Source organism: Perca fluviatilis, chromosome 5, assembly GCF_010015445.1.
Source record: "Perca fluviatilis chromosome 5, GENO_Pfluv_1.0, whole genome shotgun sequence".
Lineage (NCBI taxonomy): Eukaryota > Metazoa > Chordata > Actinopteri > Perciformes > Percidae > Perca > Perca fluviatilis.
Genome location: NC_053116.1, coordinates 13,876,762 through 13,893,803, shown reverse-complemented (window position 1 = coordinate 13,893,803; position 17,042 = coordinate 13,876,762). Strand labels below are relative to the sequence as shown.

The following is a 17,042-nucleotide window of genomic DNA, read 5'->3' as shown; positions in this document are numbered from 1 at the left end:
CCACGGAGACCAGTGAAGTCTATCAGAAGCACTTTTCCGGTGATGGCTGAGCGTTACTGCGCTACATACAGTATTAGGGGACCACTAAGGCCTATATAAAAGCATCCAAAAAGCAGCATGTCATAGGACCTTTACGTATAATTACAGGTACTTGCTCTTTACTTGAAGTTTTCCACTTCATTTATTTGACCAAGTCAGTGACAGGTCAAAAGCGTACATACAAAACATTTTGTAAGGGGTGATTCTACTTAAAGTGATGGTTCGGAGTAATTTCACCCTAGGGTCCTTTGCACCATGATCTCGAGCCAAACACCCCCACAGAAGCTTTTTTCACCTGGGTCGAACATTGGGAGCGTTAGCGTAGCGTAGCGTTATCAGCTGAATAGCTTAGCGCAGAGGCTAATGGATCCGAAGTGTCTCTTAACATTACCCCAGTAATAATGCCCGAAATGATACCAAACGTCTACAGTAGTACAACTAGGTTATGCACTCATAAAACGATGGATTGTAAAATTTGTAAGTACACCAGAAGTTTATGTAAATAACACTTGCCTGCTGGCTTCTGCTCTCTGCTGCTGCTGCTGCTGTTACTACCAGGCAGTAAGAGTGCTTAGGGACAGATACAAATTACAACACCGAAAAGAGATGCAACAAAAATATTTATTAATTTAATGATTAAATAAGGTAATGTCTCCAAACTTACCTCAATTATTACTTGTCTCCTGCTATTTATATTACAGCACTTACTTTAAAAAATAAGTTAAATTAAAAATATTTTTGTTGCATCTCTTTTCGTGTGTGTAATTTGTAGATGTCCCCTAAGCACTCGTCTTACGCAGCAACAACAACAGCAGAGAGCAAAAGCCAGCAGGCAAGTGTTATTGCGACAACCTTCTGGTGTAAAAAAATACTATTTTTTTGTGTAGACCTTTGGTATCATTTCGAGCAGTAAGTAATGAAGAGATAATACCAACCTCTTCTCGCCTTCCAGTAACTGATCAGATGTAGGTGATAATCACAACCATCACTTAATGAAATATTTGCTCATAATACTGCACTTATACTTACTTGGAATACAAGACTTTTACTTCTAACAGTTTACACATTTTACTTAAGTAAATTATCTGAGTATTACTTCCACCACTGATACTACCCTTGCTATACAACTTTATTTTTTTGTTGAGATGGTCAGAGAGGGGTTGACTGCACTCCATGGTCATTTTTTGAGGCCCTATTTCATTATGGTGTTGTATTGAGATGCATTATATAGAAAGGTGTTTCTAATATTTTGTCCACCCCCCTTTGTCCTTTTTACCTAACTAATAGCTTGGACAACTACTCTGTTGTCCCCATCTATTCTGACCACATTATAAGAAAGTACAACAGTGTCTCTGCTTTGCTTGCGGGGACACAAATGTATCAATTCAAATTCATTATCTATTACTAAGGTGGATAGTCCGCACTGAGAACCAGTTAATTAGTTGTAGGCTGAATCAACACACACAGCGCTGTTGTGGCTTTGTAAGGGAAAGGGTTTCCCGGCAGTTAGTAGGCCAGCGTATCCCTGGTGGAAGTGGGCAGTGATTTGGGGCCGTCTCTTGATGATGAACAGGGCAGAAGTCCCAGTGCTCATTGACTTAATCCGGTCCTGATAACGGGTAATAGTCTGGATATATAGTAATTACAGAAAGCCAGGGGGATTTCAGAACTGCAGGCCTGCTCTATCCTTGAACCCAGTCAATGTGAGCTGGCAGCAGACTAGAACCCCAAATTGTCTACATAGAAAGTATAAGAAACTTGAGCTGTTTTGAAGGAGCCCTATAATGTGCTACTTAAATATTTAAATAAAACACTGCCTTTTCTCAGCCTTAAAGAGAATAAGAGAAATACGGTGTGTGGTTTTGCTTTTCCTAATCTAGGCACATAGGTAGGTTTGTCCTTCGCTGTGTTTGCTCTGTGGGAAAACAACATTGCTTCATAACATTAAAGGTCCCATGGCATGAAAATTTCACTTTATGAGGTTTTTTTTAACATTAATATGCGTTCCCCCAGCCTGCCTACGGTCCCCCAGTGGCTAGAAATGGTGATAGGTGTAAACCGAGCCCTGGGTATCCTGCTCTGCCTTTGAGAAAATGAAAGCACAGATGGGCCGATCTGGAATCTTCTCCTTATGAGGTCATAAGGAGCAAGGTTAACTCCCCTTTCTCTGCTTTGTCTGCCCAGAGAATTTGGCCCACCCACGAGAGAGACACATCATGGCTTTCAAACGAGCAAATTGGCAGTTGGTCAAGGCCCCCCCCTCTCCTCCTCAATAGCTACAGACACAGAAATGGCACATACTAAGGAAAGTTCATTGTGGGACTGGCTCTAGTGGCTGTAATTCTGCACCAAGGCTGAATTTCGGGAGACAGACTTTAGGTATTAGGGGACCACTAAGGCCTATATAAAAGCATCCAAAGATCACCATGTCACGGGACCTTTAAATCATCTTGTATTGTGCGCTTTAATTATGTGAACATTGAATTCCTCCACCTGATTTTTCACAATAACACATATTGCATTTGTCATATTCAATTAATTATCACCTGAAATTCTAACTTAAAATTAGGTAAGTAAAACAACTTTTGTTGCAGTTTTAGTAAAGTTTCTTGCAATTACAATTTTACTCTGTAAAGAACTGTGAGTTGGAAACTGAACCTGGTAAAAGGTTAAGAGAAATGTACATACTGTACTGTATACGCCCATCCACGACCTCAACGCAACAACTTTACTTCTCACTGTGTTAGACGTTTCAGCCTGTCTAGTCGTGGCTCTGTTATGTAATCTCCTCCTGCGAGAAAATCTATTTTTCCGACATGAAGCACATAACTGCACCTTAAGACATGTTCATTTCACTAAATTTCTGAAGACTAGACACTGGGAAAAATCATTACCATTCCAAACCTATTCCCAGGGGCCATTAAACTACAAGGTAAAAAGACAAAGTTAGAGATAACTCACTGCTCGCCCACTCTTCATATTACAAAAAAACTGTAGTAATTATTTTACAACGTTGTATTGTCCTTTTTTCAACAACAAAGTCTTATGCGAGATGTTAAGACAGCCATGTAAAAAAGCTGATTCTTTATGTTTTGTTCAAGCAGCATTGGGGAGATATCAGGGTCGGTGATGCTTCACATGCCGGGTGGCTGTGTTTAAATTTTATGTTGCTGTGCTCAAGCTTTCTTGATGTAACTCTGCTGCTACAGAAGAGCTCACTGGCAGTTTTTTACATCACCCCAAACTTTTCTCCATTGGCAACAAGCCTGGACAAATGTGGCAAGGGTGTCATTCTGCCACAGCCAAGAAGAACTACTCTGCACTGGGAATGGATAGTGTGTCTATGGTGGCTTTTTAATTCTACTAAAGTGCCTCGGTGCAACTTTGTCCAGACTCCGAATGGAATATTCTAGTTATAAAATCACCTGTGTGACAGCTACATTTCCTCTTTACGGTGCATTTAAAATAGGAGCCTTCTTCCATTGGTAATTTATCACCGATATCCATGTAAATACAGAAAATAAATAACACTGACAACACAACATTATATGGTAAAATTAAACATTGCTTTCTTCCTCTGTCCCAAAGGCGGCTCCTTCAGGCAGCTAAGAAGGCTAATCAAACCGGCCATTTCATCTGGGTAGGTTCAGACAGCTGGGGCTCCAAAATCTCCCCAATACTGAACCAGGAAGAAATGGCAGAAGGAGCTGTCACCATCCTACCCAAACGACAGTCCATCAAAGGTATTCATGACACACTTCTTAACTTTACCTTACAGAAGGCTTCTAACTGTTTATTTTCTAACATCAATGTTTTTGTATAAAATAAAAACTTGATACATCATCTGCCACTTTTCTGCTTATTGCAGTGTATGTTTGCCTCCACTAATCATATATCCCTTCTACATTCAAGAGAAATGATTTTTAGTGGGATGGACTTCAGATGGTTATTAATGTGTTGTACTGTTTGTTTTACGCCATGTACAGCCACATTGCACATAAGTGTCATTGCGGTTTCTTACCTTTTATATTGATTAAATCAATATTATAATATCTAGTATATTTTCCTGACACTATTTTCGTATATGTAGAGCTACTGATTTTTTAACAATGTTGGGAAAAGGTGTTAATAAAGTGGGAATGAAACTGTCTATAGATAATGTAGCCATGTGAAAAGATAAATATAGTAGATTTTACTTGGTTTCCATGTCATTGGATGATTACTGTACACACTCTTGTATGGCTTAATGATATTCTGCAGAACAAGTCAGCTCAGTGAAATTATAGTATATTATTGGATGATCGAATTTGATAAAAAGTGACCTCCTTTGAACAATTTTACTGTTTAGCTAAGAGTAAACCAATTGTTTTTGGATTGCTGATATTTCTGATCGCAAAGCTTCTGTTCTAGCTGGGCTTTGAGTAAATACTCAGCTCATTTGAAATCATCACCAAATTTACCCGCTACGACCCAAAATAGTTTACATTTTGCTTAGCATATTCAAATGTGAAAACGCAATAGATTAAATCCTAACAGCATCTTATTTCTTTCAGGTTTTGATCGCTACTTCATCAGCCGAACACTAGAGAACAACAGAAGGAATATCTGGTTTGCAGAGTTCTGGGAGAATAACTTCCAATGCAAGCTTAGTCGGCACGCTGTGAAGAAAGGATCTGGCATCAAAAAATGCACAAGTGAGTCTACACTAAAGAGCAGAGAAGGCACTCGGTCAATGGAAAGCACTCAATCAATGACCAAGTATATTGATTGGGTTTGCTGTGAATAGGCTACATTGTGTGTGTGTGTGTGTGTGTGTGTGTGTGTGTGTATATACTTGGTATGCAGAGGTGGGTAGTAACGAGTTACATTTACTCCGTTACATTTACTTGAGTAAGTTTTTGAAAAAATTATACTTCTAGGAGTAGTTTTAAAATCACTATACTTTTTACTTTTACTTGAGTAGATTTGTGAAGAAGAAACTGTACTCTTACTCTTACATTAGGCTACAACGAGCTCGTTACTTTTCTTTTTACCTCTTTGGTATTCTACTCGCCATTGTATTATCCCCCCGCGTATGCCTCATTTTAATGTTTTATTTTGACAGAGAGAGAGAGACTTCCGCTAAAGGCTCTACCACATGACTGTGTTTCACCAATCAAACGTAGTTGTGCACATTGACATATATATAAGGTTGTGCAGTCTCGTCACGTGACCGTACTCAATCTCAGCAGCGGGACCGGACCATGGATGTATTAAGGGAACGGACAGGTCAGCTTTACAGTCGTAGCAAAACAAAAATGTCAGAATCAACCGCCTGTACTACCAATCCAGATCAACATGACCTGGGTTTATTTCAGTTACCCGGCTTCACCTAACCTAATAACCGCGGTCCCACATAAACGAGACGGTGTATCGATAGTTCAATCAACCCAGGGTTTCCCAATCTAGAGACGCGCACGTTCACATAAAAGAGGCGATGTTTGCACAACATGACCAATAGCCACATATTTTACATAAGAAGAGCAAACTATAATTCTACATAAATATGAAGAACACAGACACTGTTTTACAGGCAAAACGCAATACAGTCGCTGCTTCCTAAAACAGGACAACTGTCAAAAAAAATAGGCGACGCTGTATGCGTAAATCACAACACTTATCAGTATCACTTCCCCATCAGTCAGGCACATCAGACCATAATTACACTTGTCCTTTCCATAAACTGTCATTGCTTTAGCCTATTTGCAGTTGCAACCCTGGCAGTGGAAGCGATCATGAGAGCAAATAAAAAATATATAAAAAACATAATTCAAACCGCTGTGCGCATTGGCGACACACGGCTCAAGAAGCGAAATAGCCGATATGTAATTCCCTCCCATTAAAATCTATATATTTCATAAATATACCCGAGCAGGGGATAAGGGTTTCGGGTTGTGTCTCTAAATGTTTTTTGTAGCTATCTCTCTCTCTCTCTCTCTCTCTCTCTCTCTCTCTCTCTCTCTCTCTCTCTCTCTCTCTCTCTCTCTCTCTCTCTCTCTCTCTCTCTCTCTCTCTCTCTCTCAGCTCCGCCTGATCTTCTATAAGAACTGTGACGCCGTTATCAATCTAGTATTGATTGGTCAGTAGGCGCTTTTACACCAGTTGATCTCTGATCTCCAACATAACCTGCTCCCGACCAGGTTAGGCGTCCAGCATAATTTACCACGGCGATTGAACCCGCTATCAAGTGATCCACCTTTGTGATACAGAAAACCCTGGGTTGAACCTGAAGTTAGCTCGTTAACCCCAAATCTTTCTTCGCAGTACAGGCCTCTGGCCTCATAATGAAAGCATGTTTACCTTAGTAAAAGTGCCAAACAGCAGCTACATTACCTTGTTCTAGTTCTGCCTGCAGGGCCTGGTAAAAAAGTATAAAGGTTTGGAAATTTGTGTTACTTGTGCTTATTTATTTTTTATGTATTATTTTATTGATTTTATTTTTTAAGTACTTGAATTGACCTGGATTATTTTAATTTAAGCTATTTTGTAATTAATTAATTAATTAATTAATTGTATTGATTGGATGAGCTATAATTTGCCTAAAGATGATTATTTTGTATTTTTGTCCGTCTGATTGAATGTTTGTGTTAAAAATAAATCAGACGTTACTCAACAGTTACTCAGTACTTGAGTAGTTTTTCACCAAGTACTTTTTTACTCTTAATCAAGTAATTATTTGGATGACAACTTGTTACTTTTACTTGAGTCATATTATTCTGAAGTAACAGTACTTTTACTTGAGTACAATTTTTGGCTACTCTACCCACCTCTGTTGGTATGCATAGGTATGTGTATTTGTCATCGGGGAGAAAACCATAACGCCCCTCTAATTTAGGTTAAATGTAATTGGTGTAGATAAGTGAAGGAAAGAGAATCTCTAATTTCGTCCGAAAGAAATTAATGTTCCCATTACTCGTGTCTTGGTTACTTCAATTTGCAGCGGGTGACAATATCAATCACAAAACTATGCCACTGCATGCGCTGAAAACATAATCAATAATAAATCCAATCAGCCCATTAGAAACAAGCTTTCAGGTCGTTAAAATCAGTAGGCTCTCTAGGCCCGTCTCTCATCCCAGTGTGCAGCACAACGCTGCATCTCAAGTAGTCCAGACTGACTGAATTATTGCTGGCACCTGTAATGTTTCCAGGCAATACATTCCTCATGTGTATGTTGGAGTGGCCATGGTAACAGTCAAGTCAACATAAACTATGTGCTGGTTACAGAAACAAAAAAATAATACTCACACATTATTCGAAACAAATTTCAGGTGGATGATATTTCCAGTACACAAAGTATCAGTGTGATATGGTTTAGAAGAGTTTGTATGCCATCAATCTCCAAGAAAGGGTAGGAATGTCATGTTCATTTATTTCTGAATACAAATGAGAAAACACCCACACACTGTCTAGCTGACTGCTGGTATATTTATTAATGAGGTTTCAGTCTTTTTCGACCTTCGGCGGGTATAGCATCACAACAGTTCCATACATTTACACATAGACTTCCTCAATTATCCAATCTGAGGACCGCGGAAATTGTGCTGGTGAACAAAACGCGCGCACACACACACACACACACACACACACACACACACACACACACACACAGGTTAGTAGGTGAAGACCAGAAAAGGATGAGAAAATGAAAAAAGTACCAAATCATCATAAATCTTACGTTATGCAACATAAAACATTAAAGCACATTCCTTTATGTCGCATCAAACAATCTAAAAGGTAAAAAATAGAAAATGACAAAAGGAAATGAGGGCAAGATCATAAACCGTACAATAATATTGAATATTAAATCTAAACTAAATAAAAATACCCTAGTTGTCTTGGCAACCTAGGCGATATGACTATATCATCAAAACGTCACATTTTTTTACGTCACATTTTTTATATATATATATATATTATTATCCTATATTGATTTTATTGCAATGTTGAAAAACCAGCAGCTGAACTGCGTTACAACAATATTTACGTAATTTGGACGACAAGTATTTGTCAAGTATTTCATTTACACAGGAGTTTACAAAATGGGCTTTACCATGTGGTTATTTAATATAGACTATGTATTTATTGAGTTACCAGAAAACGATTATTCGTTATTGAGATATGAAATAACCTACATCAGTATAGAAAATTTTGGCCATATCGCCCAGCGCTGCAATTATTTAGTTCTCCAGACTTTCTGTTGAAAATATCGGTGGCAATCATGTTCCATAGCCTATTGTTAAACCATAATGGTGATTATTTAATATGGATGTAAGCAGTGTATACTGATGTAAGATACACGAATGGTTCTTATCCCAGTTTGTGATGATAAATGACTTGTATGACTTTGAATGATACATAAGAACACATTTGAGTACAGATGTTGCATGACTTGGGGTTGAGTCTTTTTTGTGATCCTCGTTAGGAAGACAGAATAACATAGTCCGAAACGTCAAGTTGCTGTTTAAGGCAAACTTATATTAAGATTTCAGTATCACAACAATGTTCAGAGCAGATGGTATAGTAGCGCTTTAGACATTTCTTTACTGAAATGAGTGGTTTGTTGTATTGTGTGTTGTATTGGAATTATTAGATTTGGCTTTCTAATCCAACTAATATTGGACACTGCAACATCAGAATATAACCAAATACCACAGACATACTAAATTGGTACACAAGATGAACTGGCAGAGCTAAACAATTAAGCACAGATTTAATTATCACCTCTGAGAGAAAAAAATAAATAAATGTGTGTCCCTTGGCAAAAAAAGAGATATGCTTCCACAGTTCACACTTGCAGGTTTCAGGAGAAAACATAATCTTAAATAATTTGTGCATTTATCAGTTGTCATGGTGGCTGCTCTTTGCCTAAATTGCTGCAGCCCTTTTCTTCCTCTGAGTAGCCCCCTGGGCACAGTACATTTTTACAGGGAAGAGGTACTATAATTTCACTCAGATCCTTTTGCAAGTACCATGACTATACTCCCCATTGTTCCTTTTGTAAGAATCATCATTTCCTGTCCCCACTTCTGATGTTTATTAGGCACTATAATACTGTAATGTATAACCACACATCAGACCTCAACAAGTTACAAGCAAATAATAGGAGAAACTTTTAACCTAAAAATCCTATATGCTGTTCCTGTAATTATACAACTTCAGTTTTTTTTTAAACAACACACTTAAAAAGTAGAAAAGAGGAAATTACTCACTTGGAAAATCTGTGTGAAGCTCCCACCGGGGATTGGAAAATGGTATTCTTATAGTACTAACATGGTTAGATAGGCATGTAATCATTCTATTTGTGTGGTATCAAAGCTTTTAATCGCACAATGGAAGTCACTGGCAACGGATTTATGGACCATAACCGCATGGTCAGGTCATTTTCCAGGATTGAGACATTAAAGTGTATCCGACTTAGACAGCAAAGAAAACAACACAGTGAAAACGTATTATTCAGCTCCTATTGCTGCCGTTTCTCCCAGTGTTCCCGGAGGTCAAAAAGATTTACTTTGTAGCCTCAGATGTACAATGTAACCCCTGACCCCACAGATCATTTTACTGCTCTGTGTGAATATCTCAGAGTGCAGCAAAAATACTATCTTGAATACCTGAACAGACCACAGCTTCCTTACTTTAATTCTCCGAATGTGTTAAAATACACCCACTGCACTATACAGAGAAACAACTGTCAGTATAACCCGATACAATTCAACAACTCCCCAAGTAGAGGAGTTCAGGTACCACGGGGTCTTGTCCACGAGTGAGGGGACAATGGAGCGGGAGATTAGCCGGAGAATCTGCGTATTGCATTCGCTTTACCACACCGTTGTGACAAAAAGAGAGCTGAGCTGGGAGGCAAAGCTCTCGATCTACTGGTCAATTTTCGTTCCTACCCTTACCTATGGTAGTGAAGGCTGGGTCATGACCGATAGAACTAGATTGCGGGTAGAAGAGGCTGAAATGGTTTTTTTTCAGGAGGGTGGCTGGCATCTCCCTTAGAGATAGGGCGAGAAGCACAGTCATCCATGAGGAAATAAAAGTACAGCCACTGCTCCTTTGCTTTGAACGGAGCCTGGAAGTGGTTAGGGCATCTGATTACCCCTATTTTCCAACAGGTGCGTCTGCGCCGCTTTCCGGCAGCGCCATGACCCCCAAGAGCAATTGCGGTCATTCAAGTCAAGGCTCGGCACGCCACCAGCCACGACACAGCGCGTCCCAGAATTGTTCGAGAAGCGCCTCCCTGCTCCGCTAAAAATGTGCGCCAGATCTATTTTCACGCAAGCCGTGGGCCGTTTGAACAGCCGGGCAGGAAGTGGAACAGCGAGAGCATCCAAGTCAATTTATCAAAATACACCCCCCAATATCACATACGTCTCCTCAACACCACTATAGACTATGAGAGATTTATAGTATTTATCTCAGAGGTGGAAAAACATAAGCTATTCTACGACATCACAGATTCTTTTTTATAAGGACAACGCCAGAAAAGAGAAGGCATGGAGTTTAATTGCATGGAGTGGAAGGTAGAGTCTAGCTAATAAACATGTAATTGTTCTTTCAAGTACTTGTAGAAACAATAAAATCTGCGAGTCGGGCAGGAAAGACGTTCCGCTTCTGAGATGCTCACGGTGTGGTATGGCACGTGGGGGAGGATGAAACAAAACCGCGGCAAAGCTGGAAAGCATCACTTCCACGCCTGGTGGAAGATAGGGGCAAGGATGCCCCCTGGGCACCTCCCTAGGGAGGTGTTCCAGGCACATCCAGCTGGGAAGAGGCCTCGGGGAAGACCCAGGACTAGGTGGAGAGATTATATCTCCAGACTGGCCTGGGAACGCCTCGGGATCCCCCAGTTAGAGCTGGTTAATGTGGCTCGGAAAAGGGATGGATGGATGGAATTCAGCAACTACACCAACTACGTGCTCGAAAATGATAATTAAGTTGAATCAACACCTCTCTAAACCGATTCAACAAAAATTTAACATTATAACCTTTATGAAAGGATTTAATGTAGGACTGTTGTATTAGTTTTAGCTGAGTGTACCCAATAAGCTGGCGACTGAGTGTATATACTAGGTGCAAAAGTCCTAACCAGTTGATGATCAAGTATGTAGAGTACTTGTAAATAAAGAAACAGCATTGTTCTTGTACTGCAGTGTAGAACTAGTTAGTCCTTGTATTGATAAGTAAGAAAGATAATATCAAACTGTTATTTCATTCTAACATAACCCTGTTTGACTGCTTAGCTTACCAACTTTGTATTATGATATTTTCAAACAATGTGTTTTCATTTTTAATGTCACATTTAAAAAAGGCTTTTAGGATGAGGACTAAGAGAAGAGTTTGGCAAATTTAGCGCTATCTTGGGTGACAGGTTTAGCTGAGGTTGCTGGAGTGTCCAACTCCAAATCCAATAGAGCAAGACTCCAAACTCTTTAAAAGACAAACATTGCTCTTACTGGAGCACCATGTTCAAAGCTTCAGCATTTGGAGAATCCAAATCTTGACAGTAAGGGTGTGCAATATGATGCTATTTGATCATGAATGTTAAAAATGTCTCCATGATCTGCCTTTACAGAGAGATAGCTATAATTGTGCTACAGTGCATAGTCTATCAGCCTTGCCTAGTTACAGTTGCTAAGCTTGGTTGAACAATCACTGCTTACCAGATAGGTTGACCAAACAATTCCACGCTATAGCTTTTTCTAAATTTCAAATTTGAAAACGGTGCTATCAAGCTTTTAAAAAGGGTTACATTCTGTCACGACCTTTCTATGAGTGTCATAACAACATGGTTTTAGTTTGTCATTGGTTCAAATGTGAATTGTTTGCTGTGTAGAATCCAGTTATTCTCAAGTTTGCTATCAGATCAGCTCAGACTATTCACTGTACATCAAACTATTTCATGCTGCTGAACCAGAAAACGCTACAAATTGGTAATAGAAAAATGTTGCACAGTATCATGGCATTAGATTCTCCTTTCTCATCGCAGTGGCATTGGTCAGAAATGATGCAGTGAGCAGACAAACTCAATTCTAAAGTCCTCAAATCTAGACGGAAGATTGTTCAGTGCTTTAGTTTTTGTATCCTAAAATACGAAACAATACTAGAAAGTAGAATACAGAGTAGAGCAATTTGCCAACAGTCCAACCACTCCATGCAGCATTACCTATAATTAAAAGTTTTCTGTCATACTGGGCTGTTGGCAATGATGAATTCTCTGCATGGGCACAGCCTTTTGTTTACGTCATTTCAGCACGCATTGAGGTTTAAAATTTGAATGAAGCAAACTGGCTTGAGTCATTCTGTTGCTTTGCATCCCTGCAGACATGAGTCATCAAGGCTACCAGACATGAGTACATGCCTGCATGCATGCTCAATTGTTCACTGAATACATCAAGGACACCACCTGCAAGTTAGCAGTGTTCTCCTAAATTATCTTAAGTTGCAACACGTACAGTACATCAAGGTTCAAGTAAAAGATAAGCCAGGGACAACAACAAATAGACATTCACTTCACTGTGGAGAAATTATGATTGACCTGCAGTGGTTTAGAATATGTACTCCATATGATGGCAATGGGGAAAAGATATCCTGTTTGTTAAACTCAATTTCTTACCTTTGCCATTTCCTATAATTAATTCTTGTTTAAAGGCAGTTTAAACTCATTTGCTGTACATAGCTTGCAGCTGCAACAATGAGTTCCCTTCATCTGAACAACTGTGTCTTTGGAAGATATGAGGACAAGCACTGTAGTCTATTTTTGTCCCTTGGGTGATGATGCCCAATCTTCTGAATTAGAAGAAGAAAATGGAAGGGGTTTGTATTGGTTGTCAACCAATGTTTGTCAAATCCACTAAGGCCACCTAAGGAGATCATTTGAACTATTATTCTATAGACTTTTAATGCCAAAAAAACATTAACCATGAGTGGACGTCACTTAAAAGTTTGCCTCAAACCTAAACTATTAACTGTATGTTTTGTAATACATTTTGATGACAGCATAATTTCAGTTCACTTCAGTGAAGGAAAGTAGCAGCAACTGTTACCTTGGTAATGTGGCACAAAATGTGTGAACACCAAAATTATATTGATGTTATAGATTTGACTTAAACTCGGACAAAGTCTAAGATTCAATAATTTAACACACATGACAGAGGTGCAACTAAAGATTATTTTCATAATTGATTCATCTACGAATTGTTTTCTAGACTTATCTATTAACTGTTGGTCAATGGGAATCTTTACTATAATGTAAGATAAGCAAAAGCAGCAAACCCTAACATTTGGAAAAAGTGGAAACATTTCTTGAAAAAAAAAGTGTCCAACTTTGTCAAAATTAACCACACCCTTCCAATAAAGAACCATCCAGGTTGCTCTAACATTAGTTGGACAGAGCCTATAATTCTCAGCATCACAAAGAAAGAAATCACAGTGTGCAAGTAATAAAATTAAATTTTTGCACTACCTTGAATAAAAGGGACGCAATTTGCCTCCATTGAAAGGAATATTGGCAAGCAAGAGCATACAGTGTGACCTGGAGCTTTCTGGAGCATTGTGTTCTTTCAGAATCTCAAGGTTTGCCTTGATGAAAACTTCTAAGGCACTGATAATAAAAAAAAAAGATACAGTCGCAAGGTTTCATCTTCATTCACATCAATGCTTGTTTTGCACTGCTGACTAACCTTCCTGCAGCACATTTCAACATCCAGTTCCTGTCCTTTGTCTTATGGAGGATATATGTATCCATAATTCAAATTGAAAGTCTAAAGAGAAAACGAAAAGAGATCAAATTAAAAAATATTATTTTTACTAAGTTACTACGAATAATCATGCCATAATTCAATTTAAAAAAGAAACAGGAAACTGAAAAAGCTAAGTTTAAATGTAAAATGATAATTTGAAAGTGTAAAGTGACAATGTAAAAAGTCAAATGTAAAATGCAAAGCTTAAATATGAATGCTCAATCTGAAATCTTAAATTGAAAGATTGAAAATCTCAAAAAATAAAATATGAAACTCAAAATGTGAAATGGAAAAGCTTAAATTAAAATCTCAAATAGAAAAATAAATAATTTGATTTTAGCCTTTGCACTTTATAATTTTCAATTTGAAATGTCTTAAAAAAAAATTGTATTTTACATTTGACAACTGACCTTTGACATTTTAAGATTCATCTTTTCCATTTTGATCTAGCATTTGGCATTTCAAAAGCGTATGTAAAAGAGGAGGCGTGGCCCAAAGGCTGGTGGGAGGGTCTGAAATGGAACGGGTGCAGAGGCACCTTATGGACAGCAGGGGTAGCTGACTGCTGAGGAGCACACTGGGCTAGATTTATCAAGCTGTTTGCGCCTGTTTCCAGGCGCTAATTGGTCGCAAAGACGAACGTAACCGATGTGGGCTATTTACAAACAGGGCGCACTTGGGTAAAATCGCAGATTGTCTGCCACATGAGCGAGAAGAGACAAGTTGCGCTTTCAAGATGCGTTCGTGGGAGGGTCGTGGGGAAAGTGGGAGTTCCACCCCAAAAAGGTGGGAGGATAAGCGCAAATTATATATTCCGTGGTATTTACAAAGACTGTCAGTAAGAGCGCGCCTCTATTCTGCGGGGGAAATTCTCCGCCTCTTTAAAGCAGGTCTAAACCAGCCGCAATGGAGTTTCCTCGTAGACCTTTATGCCGCTGGTGAAATGGCAACAGTAATTTGAGCAAGACGAAGACATAGGCGAGGCTGAAAATATTTTTAACACAAGAATCACACTTTGCCAGTGAACTCAACATCATTTAGCGTTACAGATCAAGCAGCCATGCAATATTAGAGTTACTGGAAGAAATCAAAGATGAAATTGAATCTCCCACTCAGCGTTCACATCCCATTCCAGCAGTTGTTAAACTCCTCGCTACATTACAAATATTGGCATCAGGATCATTTCAAACAGTCCTAGCATCAGCAGTGGGAATATCGCAGTCTGCACTCAGCCATATCATAGCACCAGTACCGCATTGCTACAGCGCAATTTACGGTATAGTGGACGGTATAGTTTTTTGACATTTAATTAAATTTTTCCACATCCCTGCCTGCTTTGGGTTTGATTGTATGTAAAGCACTTTGTAAACTGTTTTTTTTAGAAAAGTGCAATATTATTATAACAATATAGCAATCTGCTTTTAGTAATAATTCTGTCTGATATGGGTTTTGATCATGATGATTAAAATGATTAGAAAGGAGAAAAAAACCTTATGGCTGTGTGCGAACCTCTGAGGCATCTTGCCATTAATTACCAAATGTCTTTGTATATCTATGTTTAAAAGAGAGAGAGAAAAATAACAGAGTGGTTCAGAAAGGGAGACAATAAAATGAGAGAGACTGTGACAGGCACAAAAACAGACAGACTGCCTATCCATGCTTCCCTTTGCCTGTAGCACATTTACAGAATAACTGGCAATATTCAAGCTGCTTAAACACTCAGAGCCTTGTCACGGATGTTAAATTGCCTCTTTTCAACGAGCAAATACTGGGGGAGCATATAGATAAAAACACCAAGACAAACAAATACTATACTATCTGTTTAAAGCTCGAACCTAAAATGAAGTGTCTCTGTTGAGATAAGAAATGGCTGCCACAGACATCTTACAACAATGCGTGCAAACAAAACCTGATTTCACTTTATCAACTACTTCATGTCGCTTTTTGTTATCTGAACATGATGCACTGTTTACATCGTCCTGTGTTGTGTTTGTCTTGCCACAAAGCCGTGAATGAGAAAGTGAAAAAGCCAAGCATTTGTTGTGTACTATTGAAGTTAACCTTAATTGAAAGCAATGGCACAAAGGACTGAAATACTGCTACCCTGCATGCTTATTACAAAATGTCAGAGCAATAACATTTCAGTAATTAAAAAAAACAGCCTGCAAAAGCAGTGTGGCCAGTTTTCACTAGAGCATACACATGAGCACACCAAATTGATCATGATCACTCTTTCCACTTTTCCACATTGTGTTATTGACATGAGCCATTATTCAGAATGACTCTTTCATTGGTGCTACAGATGAAATGAGGTGCTGTAATACAAATTACTCTATAACTTCCAAACATGTTTTCCACCTTAAGGTGTGTAGAGTTCAAAATCAGGTGCTTTAATTATTCTAAAAAAGCATCAAACTTCAAAGCACAAAAAAAAACCCCAAAACAGAAAGTCATAGACCATCAACTGCACTGAACCAATGAACCTCTATTACAGGGTGTCTGTGTTTTGGCTTTGCCTTCAATAAGCTCTTAACACATTTTCACAAAGAATAAAAATGTCTCTAATGTTATCTGTCTGACTGCAAAATGTCGGGGGGGGGGGGAGAGGGGTATTTGTTTCCAATACTTTGTCATTCACATGCTTTTGAAATAACTGTTGTAATGTCACATTACGGGAAATCAAACTGCAGAAAACATATTTTAGAGTGTATACATCTATAATGTAGTCCTCATGGATTAATTGAGAAAAGGGGAAATAAGCAACAGTTTCTGTATTTACCCAGCCATCACAGCACTACAATCTGTGATAGAACTGAAGTGTGTTCTGCAATTTCTCTCACAATTTTGTTTTTATTTTGAGCTTTAAGAATTGGGTGATGAAAATGAAACAAAAAAAAATAACACTCCATTCAACTTGTCCGGACGGTACAGATAACTTTATTAGTAACTAAATAAAGCGTAACGAAAGGTTACTTTCCACTATTATTCATAAGGTCATAACTTGCCTTTATACTCAAGTTTTATTAGTTTAAAGCAAACAAGCAAATCTGCTGCGGCTGATATATTATCACAGTAAAATCCATACAAAAAACAGACTTCATTGATGTAAACAGCCCTTTTCAGACATGGAATATGTAACATTGCTGACTTCATCTTATTGTGAAAGGCTTTTTGTTATTCAGACATAGGTATCCTTTCACATTCATTACAGCTGCATTC

General features: G+C 38.6%; 1 protein-coding gene across 2 annotated transcripts in view; it reads left to right on the top strand.

Moving 5' to 3' along the window:
* Positions 1-17,042, top strand: part of LOC120558702 (metabotropic glutamate receptor 4-like) — a 232,360-nt gene that overhangs the window by 189,002 nt on the left and 26,316 nt on the right. For both annotated transcript variants that reach the window (XM_039799856.1, XM_039799857.1), the window contains exons 5-6: positions 3,628-3,782; positions 4,593-4,733. In XM_039799856.1, coding sequence (XP_039655790.1) covers positions 3,628-3,782; positions 4,593-4,733 — 296 coding nt within the window. The remainder of the gene's footprint in view (positions 1-3,627; positions 3,783-4,592; positions 4,734-17,042) is intronic.